At 45.2% G+C, this 21,885-nt stretch overlaps 1 protein-coding gene across 1 annotated transcript in view; it reads left to right on the forward strand.

Moving 5' to 3' along the window:
- The window catches only part of TUBGCP4 (tubulin gamma complex component 4), a 339,555-nt gene that overhangs the window by 240,283 nt on the left and 77,387 nt on the right, over positions 1-21,885 (forward strand). Inside the window, exon 14 of the mRNA XM_069222595.1 lies at positions 242-419. Within this exon, the coding sequence (XP_069078696.1) occupies positions 242-419 (178 nt within the window). The remainder of the gene's footprint in view (positions 1-241; positions 420-21,885) is intronic.

The raw sequence follows: 21,885 nt of genomic DNA on the forward strand, positions 1-21,885 counted from the left end.
AAAGCTGTTGTATTATACTGAACAGAGTTGTATTATACTGAACAGAACACTAGATGGCTGTAGACTGTTGGTCACCCGTAACATTTTCCATCCTAGTGGTATTGCTTTGTGCATGATAGGGGTTGCATCATCTGCTAACAATGTTTTGGTTATGGATAGCCAGTCTAGTTGTGTGTGCTTGATGGGAATATGAATAGTTAATTGCAGAAGTCATGCCATTGTTGGTCTACTTCTTCAACAGGTACAATGTGGTATTCAGATACTTGCTGAGTGTACGGCGTGTCCAGTCTGAACTTCAGCACATTTGGGCTCTCCTAATGCAGCGCAAACATCTAGAATTTGATAAAACAGATCCTATCAAATGGAAATTACGGAACCACATGGCGTTCTTAGTGGATAACCTTCAGTACTATCTACAGGTGAGAGAAAGTAAACATGATTTGTAAGAGTTCAAGTTTATTTTACTGATATTGACTTTAAAAAAATCATAGTAAAAATATCTTGTTTCCCCACAAACATCATCAAGTTAAAAAATAATTAGTAAAATATTATAAAAATGCAGTAACAAACATTCTCATTAGGAGGAGCAGCATCAAACTATGGACATTATTTGGTAATTTTATTTTATGTTTTAAAAACAAAGGCCACAAAGTCTTTCTGTGGAGTGACCTTAGTGCAGGACACTAGAGTACATATGAATAAAATCCTACACATCATCTGTGCAAAGTTACAGATTATTTATTAGGGGAAAACATCACATTTCACTGTCATGGTTCTCAACAGACTCCCATGCCTTAACAATATGATAACTCTTCTAATTTTATTGTCTAGGGATAATTCAAGAGAAGACTGCGATCTACGTATTAGTGCAGTCTCTGATAGGGCTTTATGCAGTTTTAGATTTTAACTTTGTTCTCCCCTTCCCAAGCTTAGGGGAGTACCTTATTCAAGTCCAATTTCAACTGCCTGTAAGCATTCTCTGGGTGTAGGACTGTAGTTTCTGATTGAGATAACTTCTTGTTTCAGGAGCTGCTTCAGCGAGCGCCTGTGTGGCATGACTCCGGTGATAGCCCCAGCAGATTACAACTGCTAGGGCCAGTACAACAGTGCTTGATAATTCATATTTTAGGCATACAGCTTGTATCAAAATGGAAGGGCCCCATAAGCAAAATGTTTTAAGAAGGACCAAGCATGTTGGGAATCTCTTCAACTGCACAAAATAGTATACCTAGGATTTTATTTTTAAAATTGTTGGTTTGCTATTTAAAGTTCCTCTTCTGGGTGATTTATAAAACAAGCGTAATGTAATTTTTTATGCTCCAAGTTTGTAGATGCTCTAAAATACTCTTGCTGATGTTCCCCACTCCAAAAGTGTTATTGTGTATAATTAATTGGGAGCTAATGCCAGCCCTTCTCATAAATGGGCACTATAATACTTCCAGACCAGGTACTCAGGATACTGCCAGTTTGATAGCAGTGATGAAATAAAGGGGTGAAAAGGATACCTCAGAGACCTGGTCAGATCCCATTGCACCCGAGTGCCTAGGTCATTGAATGAAGCTAGCTAAAAGGCTTGTTGTTGGAGAAATGATTGAAGAACACCAGTTGGAAGGAAGGCTGAAATAGGTATCCATATCATGTGTATATTGTCTCATTGAGTATATTCCCTTCATCCAGTTCTGCTGTGGAATTGATATCACATAAATGTTTACCTTTGTCTGAGACAGTTACTCTAAAAAACTGTCAACGCTTCTTTTGTGCCAGTTCAGATTAGCTTACCTTCTTTTAAGTTCACCTCAGTGTCTCAGACAATTCTTCTTCAATACTTACACTCAACTTACTTGGCCTGACAAATACATCTTAAAACTGCCTGCCTATCAAACTATTCATCTCAGCAACATTTTACAATCTTCCACATCTCTGTGCTGTACCTTTTTCCACTACAAGAGTAAAATTGTAGCTCTTTCGTAATCAGAAATGTATGCATACACAGCTTGAATTTAGCAATTGTGTTACCCTCTCCATTAATAGGGAAATGTATTCAAGGGTTAACCTGTAATTATCGGAGACTATAATATGAAGATATTTGTGTAATTGTTGCTTGATTTCTGAATGCCAGCTCGGGGTCCTCTGAAGTGTAAGAAGTAACTTAACACTCAGGATAAAATGTTCACTAAGAGACATTTATGATGTATACTTCTAATCCGAGATTCTTGGCATTTAAAATACCCACAGAGGCCTAAGTCGATGTGGAGAACTCTTTAGCAGTTCTCCTGTGCACTGGTAAGTGGCGCCATGTCCATACAATGACTCCGTACTGCCCCAAAAGTGAGTGAAGTGGCAGAGCAGCATAGGAGTGCCACTACTGTATGCTGACGTCTCTCTTTCATTCTTTTTACATCCTTTGATTGGGGATCCACTCCCAAATATCATGCTCTTCGGGCAACTACAAAATTCTTTTCTACAGTCTGTTAGGGAAAATGTCTGCCCAGAAGTAAAAGGACTCAAACTGAGTTGATACTGCAGGACGCAGACGTCTGCCATGGACCCGCATGACATGTTTGTGGTGCTTGGGCTTTGGTCATGACTTGAAGTTTTTTGTGATAAGTGCACCCCTTTAGGCAGTGGTAGGCTAAGCTCTACGTTGCTGAACAAAAGAGGTTGTTCATTTCCACTCCAAGTTGCAGGGCCACTCACGGTCTTGGTCACAAGGTCAGTCCTGTGCAAAGTTGTGTTCTTACTCAAAGTCAAGTGGCACTGGACCCCACCCACCAATTGAAATAGGCTAAAAAGGTGTGAAGGTATAAATCAGAAGCTCATACCCCTGTGCTTCCACCTCACATTCACCCTCACTCCCGCCAAGCATCTCCTGGCTGTGACCTGGTCCTGCAACTTGCCCTGGCACATCCTCAATTTCCCAGGCTGCCATCAATTCTGCAGCAAATCATGACCTTCAAAGAGGCCAGACTGCAACTTTTACAAATGCTTCTGGCTCCCTGAGTTGTGCCTTCAGGCCCCTTGGAGCTGCAGGGACCCCCATTTGGAATTCCATCCTTCCTTGACTCCTTTGGACTGTATTCCAACTTTTACCCAGGCTTTCATATCCATGACAGTTCCTTCTGTGCTGGAGCTGAAGTTTACGTCGCTGGTGCCTGTAGCTTACCCAGGACGTAGGACTCTTACTGTGGGTTTTTGGGTGGTAGCACCACTGCGTGTGGGTGACTTTGTCAGTCCCACACTGACTGGAAGCTGTCGGCCTAACCATTGTAGGCTAGCTAGCAACACCTCATCCAACCTAGAAAAGGTGATTTGTGGCAGCCTGATATATGACACTCTATTTTCTCGGGAAGTTGTGGTGGAGCAGATCTTACCCCTTTCTCTAATTTGCACAAGTCTCACACATACGAAGACAGACAAGAAATGCTGGATACGGTTTAATACATTTTTAAAAGGTCTGCATTCTATGATAAAAGGCATGAGCTGCAGTTATTAGGAAAATGAAGCATAACACGGTAATGATTGTGACCTTTAAAGTAAAACAGATAAACAGTTACAGCATCCTGACATAATCATAAGTCTAAGAATTCCTACCTGCACTCCTAGCATCGAACATGGGAGCATAGGAGTGACAGCCCTTCTGCCCGTACTAGTCCATGGAAGGAGCCCCCGCCCCATACCTGAAAACAGGGTTCTGCCTGTCAGTCTGCTGGCAGTCTCCTTGGTTGGCTAGAGACAGGGCCAATATTAGCAAAACTGTGACGAAGTGGCACACAGCATAAGATGGTTGTCTGAAATGTCCCCTCTTTCAGCCTGTTGTGGTGTTTTTATAACAAAATGTGCTGTGTTCTGAGAATGGGCCTGACGGGATAATGTGCCTATGTTTGGCGGTTGGCTTCGTACTTTTGTACCAGCAATACTAAGTAAACTACCATGTACATCCTTGAGCTGAGGCAAAGAATGAAATGTAGTGCAAAGGAACTTACAGCAATATAATGCTTTCACGGAAAAGCAGATTATTAGAAAATGAAACATCCCCGTAAAAAGCAAGCCATGCTGAAACATAATAAAATGAAATATGTATCTGGGTAAAAGGGCAGATGCCGCAGGCCTGGAGTTAAAATAAATGTACCCCAGCTAGGTGTCAAAATAAACCCACAACACCCTGCCCATTGTAGGAGCAAGAGAGCAGCGTCCAAGACCTAAAATACATATACTAAAAACTACCATTAAAAAGCATGCTAAAATATAGTTAAAAGAGATAAAATGTCCATGTTGACCATGTGGCCAATCCAAAGACTGTCCAGATTAAAAGGCCAATTTAAAATTTTATTCAAAAATAAAATTGGAGTAGAATAAAAACAAACAAAATGGCAATTTTAACAATAATCATGGTCCCGCAAGAAATCTCCCATGTCATAAATTGTGATAAAGTCCAGGAAAGACCCCACTTCGGCATGCGATAAGTGACCAGCACTTCAGACAAAAGATGGAAGGAGCATACATATTCCTGTGCCTCAGCCAGAGGTCCATTCGAGGAGGCAGCATTGCGCGCAGTGCCAGGTGTTGTAGCACCAAGAACCACTAAATCCACGAAGGGTGGCTCATGGAAGGCATCCCGCAATAAGCAATGAGCCCTCATTGGGAACATCATCAGATTTACATCCATAGATGGTACATATTTAAAGCAAGACACACCTCTAGTGCTGTTTTGAAAGGGCACCGCTAGCAGTGAAGGACGGGCTGCAAATAATGAAGGACCGGTCAAAATAACAGTGACCAGTTCATGTCCAGTTCTTCCAAGAGTAACGGACCAAAGTACTGCATCATGCGATCACGACACAGGTCGGCTGGTAGAAACTCCATCATTTCTCATTGTTGAGGTGGGACAGCCTTTATGAATCGAAAATAGCAACAGCAGGATACCGCCAATTAATGTCAAAGTTATTGGGAATCCTCCAAAAACACTTGGAGTGAATGGATGGCTGAAGATATATCTCAAAAGTCTGTCTGAAAAGTGCTAACAAACCCAGAACCAACAGCCTTAAAGTGTACAATCCCAGCTGTGTTAGATGCATTAAAGATGTGATTAATTAATTTGCCAAAGGGTTTAGGAAAGTTGGTATTTAAAAGGGACTGTGGGGGTTATTACAACTTTGGAGGGGGTATTAATCCGTCCCAAAAGTGACGGTAAAGTGACGGATATACCACCAGCCATATTACGAGTTCCATAGGATATAATGGACTTGTAATACGGCTGGTGGTATATCCGTCACTTTTGGGACGGATTAACACCACCTCCAAAGTTGTAATAACCCCCTGTATCTCTCTGGATGACCTTGCTACTTGGAGGTCATAGGTTTGTCAGGCTGATATAAAAGCCAAGGTGTTTTTGAAACGAGAGCTTTGGGTCTGCTCAGCTTGTCAAAATTTACATTAGAAGTAGTAATATTAGGCCATATGTCTGCTATCTGCTTGCCACGTGTTGGGCGGGGGGATGGGGACTGGTGGGCGGAAATGTTACTGCTGCAAGCCACAATTTGAGAGACCAAAATTACATAAGTAATGCCTCTTCTCATTCCAAAGCAGCCTTGACCGGTCAGCAACAGGTAGCTCCCGTTTGAAAGTGACTAAAATACAAGGCAAATCAAAGGGACAGGAATACCTTTCTAATAACAAGCCAAGTTCCCAGTTGAAGCATAGCATGTTCCGTGCAAGGATATCTGTTTACAAATCATTGAATGGCTTACAGACCTCACATTCACTGCCGCGATGAAAGATCTCTTTCATGCCTTCGAAACATCTGTAATCAGAGGGTAGCTCCCACACCTCATTGATGTAACTGTGTCCTAGCTGTTCGAATCTGCCTACAGAAAAATGTTGTAAACACCAAGTAAATTGGAATATTGAAATGGGCAGATTAATTACTCATGCATTAACCACACTGACGATGGAATTTCTGCCACAGCAAAAGGCAACATTTCTAACTTTTCAACATTAAGCATGATGTAACTATTTTATGTTGTATATAAGAAACAATTAGAGTGTGGTTTTCTGGGACCTGACAAGAAATCTTCTGAAAGAAGACTACGGTGTTCTTCGACAGCCATTGATGTGGAAGATTTTTACCATTGTTTACAAAGTCTTCCCAATCTGTATGTTCTAACAAAACCAGAGTGTTGTGTGGTGATGTAACGAGGGTAAGGCCTGTTTGTTCTAATACCTCTTGTGGAATTAACAAAATGCGCATGACAACCATTTGTTTTCACTGGCTACAATAGGCGCCCGTTGGGAACTGAAAGTTTTTAATTAATGGTGCCGTTCTGAACCCAACCATTGGCCTGTTCTTCAGTGACATTTAAAATCTTTTGCCAATTATCAAATTTAGCCGGTGAGGGAATATTGGGCACATTAATTTCTTTGATTTTCACCAAGTCTAAAAACTTGTTTGTTGTATGCTTTCATTGAGAACTATAATGTGCAATGGAATAAGGCATGCTGTAAATAAAGCTTCCCTAGCCTGTAGTTGCCAATCTCTTGTTCCCCACACACTCTTTAAGTCAATTGACTTCATCCAGTATTCATAGCCTCTGTGGCCATCTGGGAAACAAAGGAATCTAAATTAATCAGATGGGATCTGTTAGCAAAATCTATCTTGCTTTTGATGGTAGCAATTTAAATAACAAGACTGAGCATCTTTAACATCATGCCCAGTAAAATAAGAACACTTCTCTATGTTTTTGAACTCCCCACTGGTGGGGTTGGACAATGTTCCCCTTGTGTATGATTATAAACTGTTCTTGGGGTACCAGCAAGGTGCAGAAAATGATGTCCGTAATGGTGGTAACAAAACATTTCCCCATAATTTGCAGTTGTCATATAAACATCTTCACTTTTAATTACAGTATAATGTTCAAGCTTACAATGTATAACATCAACTGTTTTTACACCCCAGTCATCAGAAACAATATCTTTCATAGACACTTAAAAATATATGGAATTTGAATCACTTCAGTAGGGCCAGTAATATTAAACAGTACTTTATCCCAAACAATCCCACAAGAACTGAGACAGCTGAAATGTTCACAAGGGGCAAGTCTCTTCAGACCTTATGTGAAAATAAGTAAGGTTTTAAAACCTCATTCACCAGTTCAACAGCAGAGCCTTCAGGAAAATAATGACCATATATCAGCAGAAAAAAACAATGACAAAACCAATCCAAAGCAGAAAGGCACGCAACATTAGAGGAATCCACAGATAATATCATGGATGAACCAAATACTTATATTTAAACCACATGTAGAACTTATGTGCTTTTGATACAGGTACTGTAGATGATGCTGAAGAATTTGAAGAAAAGTTGTCAATGTCAACAAAGTAACCAGAAGCAGTCTATGCAAAAAATGGAGCCATTGTAGGTGAAAGGGAACTGGCAGATGTATCCATTGGTGGTTCGTAATAAACGGTTCCATCCATTTGTGATGGATTGGAATAGTGCAAACTTGAATTTTGTACATTTATTGTTGATGATGTGGTAACAGGAATCAACAAACGTTCATTCTCCGACCACCATGCTCGGGGAAATAATTTCAGCATTGTTGAGTGCTTGGAGAGGTACATCCAGAATGGTAGTGGTAGGGGTACGGGAACTAATCAGGAATTCTTGTGGTTTACTGTACAGGATCAGCCACATGGTGTAATTTGACACTGTAATTTGAAACAAAGCCATTTTCATTAGAACCAGGCAGCAGTGGTAAGATAACAGTTCTGATACTGTGCATTCCTAGGATTGTAACCGGTGCTCTAAAAGATGGGCCAGACTCCTCCTTCACAGAAATCTTTTCACAAACCAGATCCCCAACTTTAGGAATCCAGCCTGTGGATGTTGGTGGCAGATTCCTCATTCCCAAAGTGGTGGCATGTGCCAGTGAATTTTCATCATAAAACTGTTGTTAATTCTGGAAGACAGCAACACATTATTTTATGCCAAAAGATGTTTCTGCTGCCACCGTGCCAGTGCCATTTAGATTTGGTACCTACATAGCTATGGGGGGCGTCCTCCCAAAGACATTTTGAGCAGATTTAGTGCTCTCGGGACTCCATACAGGCCGTGTAGCTAACTATAAAATGAACCTAGTACCTTAGCTTTTAAGGATTGCTTTAAGTCTTGGTTTTTCCTCTCCACAATCGCATTTCTCTTGGGATAATAGGGAGACGAGAAATACAATTGAACACTGTTGGACCTGCCCTTTCTGCAGGGTAATCCTCAAACATTTTGCCTTCTGCCTCCTATTTTTTCTGACCTGTTTTTGTTGGCTTTAGGACTCTGGGCACATTACCACTGCTAATGAGTGCTAGAGTGCATATGCTTCCTGCGAAAATTATATTGGTTTCTCCATGATGAGTATATTTGATTTACTAGTCAGTCCCTAGTACAGTGTACAGGGTGTGCCCAGGACCTGTAACTCATTTGCTACTAGTGGGCCTGCAGCACCAATTGTCCCACCCACATTATTAGCCCTACAAACAAGTCTCAAGCCTGACATTGCAGTGTCTGTGTGTGCAGTTTTAAACTGCCATGTCAGCCTCACAAGTGCATCCACTTGCTAGGCCTATACCTTCCCTTCTATTGCCTGTAAGTCACCCCTACGGTAGGCCCAAGATAACCTTATGGACAGGGTGCAGTGTATTTAAAAGGTAGGACATGTATTGGTGTGTTTTACATGTCCTGATAATGAAATACTGCTAAATTCAGTTCTTCGCTATTGCAAGGCCTATCTCTCCTATAGGGTAACATTGGGTTGCCTTGAAATACCTTTTAAGTGAAATTTGCCATTGGGAGCAGTTAGAAATATGAAGTTTGGGATCTCTGAACCCACAATTTAAAAATATATATTTTGGTGAAGTTGGTTTTTGAATTGTAGGTTTAAAAATGCCACTTTTAGAAAGTGGGAATTTTCTTGCTTAACCATTCTGTGCCTCTGCTTTTCTGCTGAATACATGCCTGGGTCAGGATGACAGTTGGGCTGTTTGTACATTCAATTTAGCCACACAAAGGGAGCTGAGGTGTGCCCTGCATATTCCTATGGCCTATCACCAGGCTGATGTGTCTTCTGAACGTAGAGTGGTGGGAGGAGCTGACACTTACACCTGAATAGGGCTGTGCCTGTCATTACATAAATCAGTCTTCAACCCCCCTGGATTGTGTCTGGGGCCAGGGCAGGAAAGGCAGGGTCTTGTGCACTACAAAGACTTCCCTTTGAAGAAAGTACTGGGCCTCTAACCCTACATAGTTAGAACACTTCTGGACTGAGGACATTCTGCCAGGAAGAAGAGCTGGATACTGTAGGAGGTACTGTCACTCTGCCTTTTGTTTTGTTGTGTTGGCCTACTGCTTGTTGCTTCTGTCCTGGGAGTGATATGACTGGACTTTACTTTCTACATCATGCTTTCCAAGGTTTTCCAAGTGCTTGAACTGAGCTTGCCTCCTGTTAAGAGGTCTCAGGGCCATCAAAGACTTCACCTGCCAGCACCTGGACTCTCTTGCTACGAGTCCTGACTTGCAAGTAGTGCCCCCTACAGTCCCTGAGCCCTTGGAAGTGAGCTCTGCTACAACCAAAAAGAAACTAAGCACAAAGACTTCACAGTGGCTTTGGAACTGGCTCGGCTCTCTGACTTTGCGCCGCTGCGTGCACCGGAGTCTTGGCCCCCGCTGAGCTCAACGGCCGTGACCTACTACGCAGGCCCAACGCTGCTGCAGCGCCTCCGACGTCCCACCATGGCAGGAGTCCAGAGTGCTGTGTCACCAACGTCCGTAGCAGCTGACTCCTCTGCAGGACCTTTGGCCCCGTGGTGTGGTCACAACACCGTGAAGTCAGCGCCTCGCGTCTAGGCCTGCTGGATTGATTCACCCCGCTTTCTTGTAAGGAACCAGTGCTTTGCCACCAAGGCCGCATTACTGCAACCAATGACTCACCTCCCCTGCATAGCAATAAGGAACTGACACCACACCTCCCCGGTAGCAGTAAGGAACCAATGGCACACCAGCGACGCCCCACCTCCCTGAAACCGTGCAGCGTCGGTTTCCTCATCCAAGGTACTGTACATCGGGTCCGTGCAGCTCCGTGACCGGCCCGCACTCCCTTTCAAGTGACGTCGGACTGTCTTCAAGATACCATGATAGCCCCTAGTTGGAGCTATTTTGTTTCTAAGTGTTGTACTAAGATTTAATCTTTGAACATTCATATCTTTTCTTGCGTATGTTGGATTTTTGTTGTTTCAGTCTTGTTTTACTCAGATAAATTTTGGCTATTTCTCTAAACTGGTGTGGAGTACTTTTATGGTGTTTTCAGTGTGTGCGTGTGTGTACATACACACAAATACTTTATACTTTGCCTCTGAGATAAGCCAAACTGCTCGTGCCAGCTATCAAGGGGGTGAGCCGGGGTTATCTTAGCTGTGTAACTCCATTAACCTGACTAGAGTGAAGGACCATACTTGGACCAGGTGCAAACCACTGCCAAGTAGAGACTCCATTTCCAACAAACACCCATTGTTGCCATGGTGTCCCTGAATGCCCTGGAGGCAAAGGCAGGTCCCTGGTCTGAGTGGAATGCTTCAACTGCATACGTCCCGATGAAGACTTGCAAATCTTTAATAACAGTTTGAGCGTCAGGTGATGTTTGTGGCCACACCCATAGGAATCTGGATCATGAATCATTAGCGACTAAAATGTATTTATATGGTTGTAAGGGACCACATTGGCCCAGGTACACACATTGTAGTGGTTTGTTGGAAACTAAGAGGGATGTCTGGGCGTTTGATGGTGGACCCTTTAGTTTGTTGGCAAATGTCACAACTAAAGATATATTGCTTGCTATGTTGGTAAAGACCTGGCCACCAGTAACATTTTTGCAATAGCGAGATGGTAGCCGGGACAACAGCAAGGGCAGAAGCAACCCCTTCATGCGCTGCTTTGATAAGATCTAATCTCAGGTCTTCATTTAGGATCACGCGATCACCCACCCCTGTTATTTTTGCAAATGCAATGTTTTGGGCTCTTAAGTGGTAGGAATATTCTGCAGGATATTCTTTTGGTAAGGCCTTGCCATCAGCCAAAGCTTTCAAAGCAGCCAGTGTTTCGTATGGGTACAAGTAATTGCCGCAACAGAAACCGTAGTTACTACAGATTTGGCAGCTTCGTCAGCCAGAGTGTTTCCTACTATGTATATTTGAACATGCTGACCCAATGTATGTACTACATGAGCACTTGGCAGCTTCTCTTTAAGATCTGCTACCTGCCCCTACGAAACATTGTGTTTTATGGTGTTTCCTTTGAAGTCTCTGAACCCATTTAAGTGCCATTAGTGCAAGTATTCATTGAAGGGCTGGACGCATTAGTACGATTCACACACAATCAAGGTAGAAAGTTCAGGATTTGTGTGTTCCAGTGCCAAGATTATAGCCTTAAGCTCTGCAAGTTGTGCTGTGCAGTCCCCTAGGGTCTGCGTGTAGGTCTGTTGAGGAAGGAATTTACCATTTACCATCCCTTTATGCCCCACAAACAGCTGTGCAAGTAGCAAAGTATGGGTACCCACAGCTAGTTGAGCTGAACTATTGGTGTAAATGATGATTCAATGTTTTTCAAGAGACAAAATGTTTGTGGACATGGGGTATTTAAGTTCATATTGAAGGAATTTTTGGGTCTGTAGTTTTGGATCAAAAATGTAATCAACTTCAGTTGCAGTCCGAAGTGTAGCTCATTGAATTGGATGTAATGCTTTTGCGTTTGGAAGGTGGCTTTGGTGACTGCCTCAAGGGCTGGTATTGGGAAACAACAATATGTGTTTCCCTTGGGCTAATGGTTTCTCCTTTATGAGATCCATTGGACAGCAGTTAAGATTTTTTCGGTGGGTTCAAAATGCTGTTCAATGTTGGAGTACAAATGAGATTTGTATGCTATTGGTACAGTGTCACCTTCGTTGAATATGACGTAGCTAAACCCAATGGGACCAGGAGTTACCATGATTACCAAGTTTGTTTTACTGTCACATATGTGTAAGTGTTTTACTTCAAGCTCTGAGAATTAGTGTGTGTTCGGGTGTCCAATATTTGCTTGAGAAATCTGGACAAATTAAGTCATATAGTGGTTTTATGCATTGTGCATATTCCTGAAGTAGGTTCTGCTAAAATTGATAAACCCCAGCAATGACTGCTTTTTTATGGTGTTTGGAGGTTGTAGTTGTGCACCCTTGAGGGAGTCTACAAGATTTTCTTTGAGAGCCAAGTGCAGTGAAGGCACTTAAATCCCTTCTTTCAGACACAAGCTTTGGCAGAAAAAAACATTGGAAATATCCAAGGTTCTTTTGTATTTTTTACGCACTATATTCATAAGTGCTGTGCTATGTGAATTTTGTATGGCAAATGTCTGTGTATGACTGTTTAAATTAATGTAATCTAAGATTGTTCTATGTAAATGGTCAGGCTTAGCTACGGGAAAGGGTTATTCGTTGGAAATACACAGAGTTCAATTAATCCATGGCACTCAAATTGAAAGAATTTCTCTCGCTGGTGCATTAGGCTCATGTTTAAAGGTGAATTGTGGTTAGATTTGTGGAGTGGATCTTGTTGGTATAACATGGTAAGGGAAACCTCTATCTCACCCCACATGGTTGCAGTACAGTGTTGGGATTTGCGCCAATGCCCAATCTGCAACATATGCCTCTTTTACTGCCTCTGGAACAAGGACTGAGAAAGAATGTAAAGTGGCATCTTCCCCTTGTGTGAGCAAACATAGTCAGGTGGCCAATCTTTTTATGCCAAGAGGATATCATAACTCAATGTTAATCTTTCCCAGAAGATCACTGTCATGGTGCGCTCTATGTCCCTCTCAATTTGAATTTTTAATTTGTAAACCCTGTCTGGTTGGGAGACGTACCTGTCCGCTTTTTAGACTTTGAGAAAGTCATTAGTTGGTGTCGCATCCAGAATTTCTAGAAGAGTCTGGCGAACTGTTGGGACCTCTGCTGCGCAGTCTAGCAGAGTCACTGTCCACATCCTGTTCTTCAGTAGTGTTCTCAATATGTGTGGCATGTTTAGCCGAAATTGGCGCAAACATTTTCTTTTTGAATTGGTGCTTTTGTTGTGGACTTTTCTCTTCCTTCTTGACTGAAACTTCCGATGAGCGTTGTGACTCCTTTCTCGGTTTCACATACTCATTTAGGTGTTCTGACTGGCCTCGTCTCACTAAGTTTGTCGGGTGAGTCGTGGAAGAAACAAGATGGGTGAGTGTGAGTATATTGGTGTCTGTCACTAAAGTTTCCCTATTTCTTAAAATATAGCGCTTCTCTGAGCTCTCCGAAAGCTGAGATTCTCCTCTTTGTTGTTGTTTATCATTTTTAGTGTTTTGTTTATCCTAGCATTTTCTAGACCCCTCTTGTGCTTGTTTGGTATTATTCTTATTGGGTTCACCTTGCAATTGTGGTTTACCTGGTCTGGCTTCCAGACTATCTTGACCTATACTAATATAAGTCTTGGCAATAATCTTAGGCAGCTCGTGTTCCTGTTCATGTTCAGTAATGTCCCGGAGCGGCTGACATACTGCCAGTGCTACTGCTTCCCCTTTTGCAGTTTACTTAATATAATTGAGGACACTGTGGCAAAATTGCCTATTAATTGCATCCCCAAGTCCGGGGCTGGGGCTGCCCCGTATTTATCTTGAATTAGTTTTAACACTTCAGGAAGATTTGCAAGTGTTGACATATCTTGTGCGGCAGTGTGTATTGCAGCAAATACTGCACCCCATGTGGTGCAGTTACCTACTTAGAGAACCATCCGAAGGGGCAAGCACATTCTAAGAATTCTGTTTATCTTGGGGTCCTGTATGGGGAAATACTGCTTCCAGCATGTTTATTTTCTGTGCTAACCGAAACAGAATTTCTTCACATTTGGTTGGTACTTTATCCATAATTGAATGCACAGTTGCAGGATTTATTCCAGTGGTAGCCAAATGTGGTGCTACTGGAGCAGCCTACGCTGCAGCGGTGTTTAAAGTCCACACCACGAATTGTACTTAAGCAAATATATATATCTACTAAGTTATTGTATAATTGACATAGATCTGCTATAGGCATGTTTACTACATTGGAGTGTGGTGTATATGAATCTAGTTCTGGCTATTTAGGACCTTCATTGCTAAAGGGACCTAATCTGCAATTTTGTACAATCTGTGGCAGGGCACCTTCAAACCAATTTTGGTGTTCTTGATAAGATAACAGTATTTCTACATATGCCTATGGTCTGTATTGTGAAGGTGTGTTTGATATAGTGTAATTGTGGAAAGTGTGTGAGTTTCCATCCCTTGCTGGAAAAGTTACCTAGGAATAGAACATTTCTGTTCTGTATGCCTCGTGTGCCTGTACTATGAACATAACATCCCCACCCTCTTCGGTAAGTCTGTGTAAATAGATGTTGTGTGAGAGGTTGTCTCATATTTACTGAAATTGTGACCCTTTGAGGGTCCGCCATATTTTAAAATGGTAAGATTCTGAGATAGAAACACCAATTTGGGGCAATCCTTTTAAAATTCAAGCTTGAACAACCTACAGCCTAAAATAGGTACTACATATTTAGATGAGGAGGATATTTTCACAACACCTTGGACGTCTCCGTATAAGGTAATTAGGGTACCTTTAGCATGTGAGAGACAGAGATGCTCTGGAGATCCGTTAAATCTGATAGAGGCTTCAAGCTGCAGATTCCTTACCTTTAGAATTTCCAGGCATCGGCTTGGAATCCGAAACATTTGCTTAGCAATACCCCTGCGTGCGCCATCGGGTTGTGTTGTTCGGATCTGTTTGGTGTAGTTTGAGCCGTCTGTGACATCACGGTCACCCATAAAGGCACCACCCAGGCAGGCGTATGTCAGTTCTTTTCCTTCTGTGCCGGTTAAGCGCACATCGGTAATAGAGCTACCCCTCTGTCTTTTTTGACAGGCCTTTTTCGACCCTTTTGTTGAGTATTTTCATCTGTGCGAAGGATGACTACGCGGAAGATGAGATTTAAGCCGTGTGGTGATGCCCATTGCACCATGTCGGTGACTGATCCCCATCAGGTATGCCTTTGGTGTCTCAAGCGCAACCGCGACTTTAAGTCGTGCTCGGTCTGTCGGGCCATGGCTCCAAAAGCTTTGAGGGAATGGCGACCTGGCAGTCGTCATCGGCGGGTGTGACTCCTCAGAGGTCACAGTCCCAATCGAGGTGAAGGTTGCGGGACTGCTCCAGGAGCCCGAAGTACTCTTCATCCCACTCGAGGTCCTCCGGGCACTCCGAAAGGAGTCAAAAACTGACTTCAACTTTGCCATTCCCATTGGCCAATGAGATAACTCTGGAACGTTGATGTTCCAGACACGGTTCCGTCTAATCGTTGCCAGGGCCGACTCTGCGCCTTCCTCCCTTTCCAGAAGCCACAGTGACCCCTCCTCAATTAAAGAAGTTTTACTAGGCCAAGCGCCTTGTATTTGAGGTGGGATGGCAGAAGCCCATCAGGTTTCGCGCCGGCAGCTTTGGCCCCAGCCTTGATAGGGTCTCGGGGATCAGATAGCGGATCCGGAAAGACGTTAGCTTCACACACACGACCTTCTCCTGTGCTGCTCCCGACGTCATTGCTCCCGGCGCCCACCAGTGGTGCAAACCCCATTCTCATCACAGATGATCCTGAGCCAGAATGTCGTCGATGGCGCCCACAGGTGCCTGGTCATTGTCTGAGCATTTTCTCAATCTGCCAAACACTGGTGAGGATGGTAGAGGTCTTTGGACCCTCTAGAAACCCATGTGGAACCTTTGGACTGGTAGGAAGAACTAGCAGAGGCCAGTAGACTGGACATCTCTCCAGATACTAGTTTGCTCTCCCCTCCTACTGTGGCCACAGAGGAGGGTGCATTATATTCAATGGTGGTGCGTAGGGCAGCGGAGATCCTTTAACTCGAACTGCCCTCGATGCAGGTCAGGATTAACCTCCTGACAGAGGTGCTTTAGTGGGGGGCTTCCTCATCAGAACCGATGTTGCCCTTTAATGAAGTCCTCACTGATGTCCTGCTGGGGACGTGGTCCAAGCCCAGCACAGAGGCTCCTGTAAACAGAACAATTGGCCGTTATTCCCACACTTTGTGAGATACGATGATGTAGGTGCTGCCTAAGGTCCGGGAAGACACGCGGGCCATTCGCTCTCAAGCAGTTAGGGACGGGAGAGATGCAGCCAAGTTTACCATAAGGTATGATTTGAACAAGACAGAGGTCCTCACTGGGTAGGGCAATTTCATCGACAGTGGCCCTTCGATGCCACACCTGGCTAAGTACATCTGTTTTTTTGGGGATGTCCAGGCAAACCTTATGGACATGCCCTTCGATGGGTCACGCCTATTGGGCGACAAGGCAGACTCTGCAGTGGAGCGCTTTAAGGACTCTTGGGCTACATCCAAGTCCTTAGACCTCTCAGCAGCTCCTGGCCCACAGTCTGCCCTTCGTCCCTTCTGTGGCTACGGGAGGGTCACGGTGCCATAACGCTCACAAGTTAGCCACCATCCGGGGCTAGGCCCACAACCTGTGCACAAACGCAGTCGTGGTGCCTTCAGACCTGGAGGGTCTGGCCATAAGTTATCTGCCACTCAGCCCCCCGCCTCTACAGCATCCAAGCCCTCCTAGTGTGACTGTGCAAGACCACGTATGTCCAGTTAAAGGGAGGATTCAATATCATCTCCTTCACTGGTGGTCCATAACATTGGACAGATGGCTCTTGCAGATCATACAAAAGGGCTATTCCCTCCCCTTCCAGTCTTTCCTTCTCCCAATGCCTCCCTTAAAAGAACGACTGATAGAGGGCCACTTGGCTTTGCTCTGTGAGGAAGTTGCAGTTCTGTCAGCTAAGGCAGCTATAGAAATGGTCCCAATATCAGAAGTAGGCAGTGGTTGTTTATCCCGCTACTTTCCGATACCCAAAAAGAACAAGGGTCTTCACCCTATTCTGGATTTACGGGATGTCAATCTCTTTCTCAACAAGGAGAAATTCAAAATGCTTATTCTAGCTCAGGTCTTGTCTGCGCTTGACCAAGGAGACTGAATGGTAGCGTTGGACTTGCAGGATGCGTATTCCCATATCCCCATCCTGCCTGCGCACAGGCCTTACCTGTGGTTTAGGGTGGCCCGCAAGCACTTTCAGTTTACCGTGCTCCCCTTTGGCCTCATCAGCATCTCTCGGGTGTTCACCAAAGTGATCACTGTGGTCGCAGCTCATCTGCACAGGTCAAGGGTTTCAGTCTTCCCCTACCTTGACGACTGGGGTTCACTATAAACGTGCCAAAGTCACTCCTGACTCCCTCTAAGACACTCCCTTTCATCTGAGCTATTCTGGACACAGTGCAGTTTCGGGCCTATCCTCCTGAGCAGCGAGTCCAGAATTTTCAGGTTTTAATTCCGATGTTTCAGCCTCTATCCTGGATTTTGGTGAGACAGACTCTGAGGCTGGTGGGCCTCAGGGCCTCCTGCATCCTGTTAGTAAAACATGCCAGATGGCATATTAGGACTCTGCAGTGGGACCTGAAGTTCCAGTGGGCGCAGCATCAGGGAAATCTCTCCGACACGGTTCAGATCTCAGTGGGAACTGCAAAAGACCTGCAGTGGTGGTTAAAGAACGGCGATTGGGTCAGAGGCAGACTACTCTCCCTTCCTCTACCAGATTTCACAATAGTGACAGATGCGTCACTTCTGGGATAGGGTGGCCATCTGAGAAAGGTGGAGATAGGAGGTCTCCGGCGGAATCCGAACTCCACAGGAGCTTACAGGAGCTCCGGGTGATCCGGCTAGCATTGAAGGCATTTCTTCCTGTTGTTAAAGGGAACATAGTGCAGGTGTTCACAAACAACATTACCGCAATGTGGTACTGCAACAAGCAGGGCGTTGTGGGGTCATGGACCCTTTGTCAAGAGGCTTTACGACTCTGGACATGGCTGGAACAGCAGGGCATAACCCTGTTGGTTCAACACCTGGCAGGTTCTCTGAACAACAGGGCAGACAAACTCAGCCGTCGATGCCTAGCGGATCACAAGTGGCGTCTCCAGCCGGAGGTGGCACTAGGACACTTTCAACAGTGGGGAGAGCCGTGATTAGATCTTTTCACCTCCGAAGAGAACGCACAATGTCAGCAGTATTGCGCGTTGAAGTTTCCAAGGCGGCAGTCGCTCCGCTATGCTTTTAGTCATCAGTGGAGCACAGGCCTCCTGTACGCCTTTTGACCAATACCACTTCTGCCCAGAGATCTAAAAAAGATCAGGAATGACCGAGCCCAAGTAATCCAAGTGGCTTTGGACTGGGCACAGAGAGTCTGGTATTTAACAATACCTGTGTTCCCCATTAATAAAGGTGAAAAGCCAGGGTAATACAAGGTATTTTTAGTTTAGTCATCTGTATCACAGATTGTATACTGTAGTTTACTTATTAAGAACTCCCTCCTATGCTCAGTCCATCAGGTGGTTGAGACCGTCCTGGTGGCATTATCCTACCAGAGTGGGGTGAGGAAGATGATGATGAAGCATGACATTATTAGATGTGTGAGACTGCCTCTTCCATAAAAGGAGTGACTCCTTCCCCCGTGCCCTAAAACCCTGTATCTAGACCTCAAGTAGAGACTTTTGAAAAGAGAACCAAAATTGGGCTTCTCTGTTGTAGCAGTCACATTTTGTTGTATATTAATTGATTTTCTAGGGGGATGTGTGACTGCTTTTCCTCCTCCTCTCTAATCTTATGTGATTGAAAATGTTATTTTAGCAGCCAGGTGTTCCTCCACAAAAACGGTGTACACCTGCCTTTGGCAAAGATTTGTAAAATATTGTACAGAGAAGTCATTAGATTCTCTTTCTGTTTTTGTCTCGGATGTTCTTATTTTCATTCTGTCTCTTGCCCAGCAGGGCTCTGCTCTGGGCACTCTTAAAGACTATCTGTCAGCTCTGCCCGCTTTTCTGCGGCTGCTTGACCAACCCTCTTTATTTAAGTCCCCATTTGTAAATAGGTTTCTAAATGGGCTTGTACATGTGGTCTTCCCTATGCACTTTATCATGCCTCAGTGAGATCTTAATTTAGTTCTCACATACCTCATGTTTGCTCCCTTCGAGCCACTACGCAATTGTCCCCTCTGACTGCTTACCATCAAGACAGCCTTCTTAGTGGCAATTACATCTGCCCGGAGGGTGAGTGAGTTCAGGCCTTGTCATCCAAGCTTCCATACCCCAGGGTTTCCTGACAAGATGGTGCTTCGCACTTGTGCCTCTTTCCCTCCAAAGGTGGTGACCCCATTTCATTTGGGACAAACTGTCACCCTGCCCAACTTCTTTGCTCCCTGCATCCCTCTAAGGACTGACTGGCCCAAAAAATAGGGTTGTCATTCTACCTTGACCACACAAAAGATTTCCGGGTGGACGACCAACTGTTTGTGGGATATGTGGGAGAAAAGAAAGGTCAGATAGTACAGAAATTAACCATTTTGGTCTGGGGTGTTCTCTCTATTGAGATCTGCTATGCCCTGACAAAAAAAATAGCTTCCTGACGGCTTAAGAGCCCATTCCACCAGAGGAACAGCTGTGACCACTGCATTAGCTCATGGAGTTCCAGTCCTGGACAGTCGAGTCAGCAGATACGGGATTTCACCCATTCCGTCTTACAGGACTTTATACTTTGAAAACATTTGTCCACAGCTCACCGCCAGGAGGATATTACTTGGGTATCTATTCAAAGGTAAAGAATCTGCTGCTAGAAGTCTCTATCAGATGAACTAGTTACTTACCTTCAGTAACACATTATCTGGTAAAGACTCTAGCTCCAGATTCCTTACGCCCACCCATGTCTCCCCGCTGTGCGGACTCATTTGCTAGGGTCAGAGTGATCCCTTTCAGGGCCGTAGTTTGGACTCACATATGTACCAGTTCTTGTCATTGCTCTGCGCTCCTGGCATGGAATGTTGTGATTAAAGTAACTGATGCCTGGGTGGCACTTGTATAGGTGACCACAATGCTGCTTCCGGCACCATCTATGCCACACATAGCCAAACGGAGCCACACGACAGTGCGCGCAAGGGTATTGCTCGAGCAAAGGTTTTAGAATCCACTCTGACACCTGGGGAAATTCAAAGGTAAGGAAGCTAGATAGAGTCTCTCATAATACAGTGCATTACCAGAGATAATTAACTTGTTCTTCTGGTTGTCATTGCGTTGGTGCACTTCATGAGTAAATTGCGAAAGCTCTCAGAGCAGCCTTAATGCACACCCTTCATTCTGATGGATACAACTACCTGTGGATTCCTCACCTGATGAATACTCCCATGGCGCCAGCATTTGACGGAAATCTTCTTACTAGTCTCTGCACGTCGACGAGGACGTCACTCTAGCCCACGCGACGCCGTCTGACGTCATACAGGCAATAAGAAGTCCTCGCCGACGTGCCGATGACAGTTCCCTTTTTTCCGTGCATTCGAAACGGTTATCTTCGAGGGAGTTACTGTTACCTTCGTGGTTACAGTGTATTGTCTGCTGCGTAGTCTTCTCTGCGGTAACAATGTCTCAGAGGAAGTCGGGTTTCAAGCCCTGTCGAGAGTGTGGGGGCAAGATGTCAGTTACAGATCCTCACTCCGACTGTCTATGGTGTTTGAGCTCCGACCACGACGTCTCGACTTGCGATTCATGTCAACACATGAATCCGAAGGCCCTCAAAGAGCGCGAGGCCAAGTTATTCATGGCAAAGTCAAAGAAGAAGGAGAAACATCATAAGAAGTCTTCTTCGCCAAGGTCTCACCGGCGTCATCGAGACTCCCGGCGCCGTAGAGACTCACGACGTCACTCCAGCAAGGAGTCTCATTCGAGGTCACCTTCGGCTCGGCGTCGGAGGACTTGGGAGGTCAGCCCCACGGTCACGCCGCATCCATCGACGCCGTTGCCCTCTCCGGCGTCACCGACTTCACCTGGTCAGGCGTCAGTGATTGAGGTGGTGCAGCCTCTTGTGTTTTCTCCGGCGTCGCAGACGTCGAGGTCGGGGTCGCCCTCGATCCAGGCACCCCAGTATCCGGCTTTTCCCACTCCTGGAGCCGATAGTACCGCGTTTCTTAATGCGATGTATACCATCTTTCAGCAGATGGCTCCAGGAGCTGCTCCGGCTGGTCCTTCGGGGCCCTTGGCCTTTTCGTTGGGTGATCCTGCGCCTCTTCGGCCGGCACCCTTTATGCCCTTTCTCCCTTTTGGGAATGTGGGCTCGGCGCCGGTGCCGGCGTCGGTGGCCGCTCCGGTGGCTTCGGATGTTTCGGCCCCGGAGGTTGCCCCTCCGTCGAAGTCAGGATTTTGCCCTGTGACTCCGGTTGGTCCATCGGCTCCAAGACCTCGTCCTCCGGCTCCTGCCTCGGCGCCGAAGCTGCCTGTGGCGCCGGACGCGGCGTCAGATGCTTCTGGAGATCGGCGCCGTTCTTCGACGTCGGCGGAGGCCATGTCGACTCCGCGTATCGAGGAGAGACTTCATTCGAGGAGGCGTGCTCTCCGTCTTTTAGAAGAGCAAGAGTACCAGCGAGTCCTAGAGGAGGGAGAGATTGAGGACTCTGGAGACGGACTGCATGGTCTGGATACAGCCAGTGGGCTGGACACTTCCCCTGAGTGGGACCTTTCATCTCCAGGGGAATATACGGAGGAGGCTGCTTCCTTTCATGCTGTGGTGAGGAAGGCAGCGAGCTTTTTGGACCTGCCTTTGCCGGTGGCAGAGGCAAAGCAGAATTTGCTGACAGAGGTATTGCATCCGGCCTCTGCTGCAGCTGAGCCTCTCTTGCCATTTAATGAGGCTTTGCTGGATCCGGTGTTGGAGGTGT

Source organism: Pleurodeles waltl, chromosome 3_1, assembly GCF_031143425.1.
Source record: "Pleurodeles waltl isolate 20211129_DDA chromosome 3_1, aPleWal1.hap1.20221129, whole genome shotgun sequence".
NCBI lineage: Eukaryota > Metazoa > Chordata > Amphibia > Caudata > Salamandridae > Pleurodeles > Pleurodeles waltl.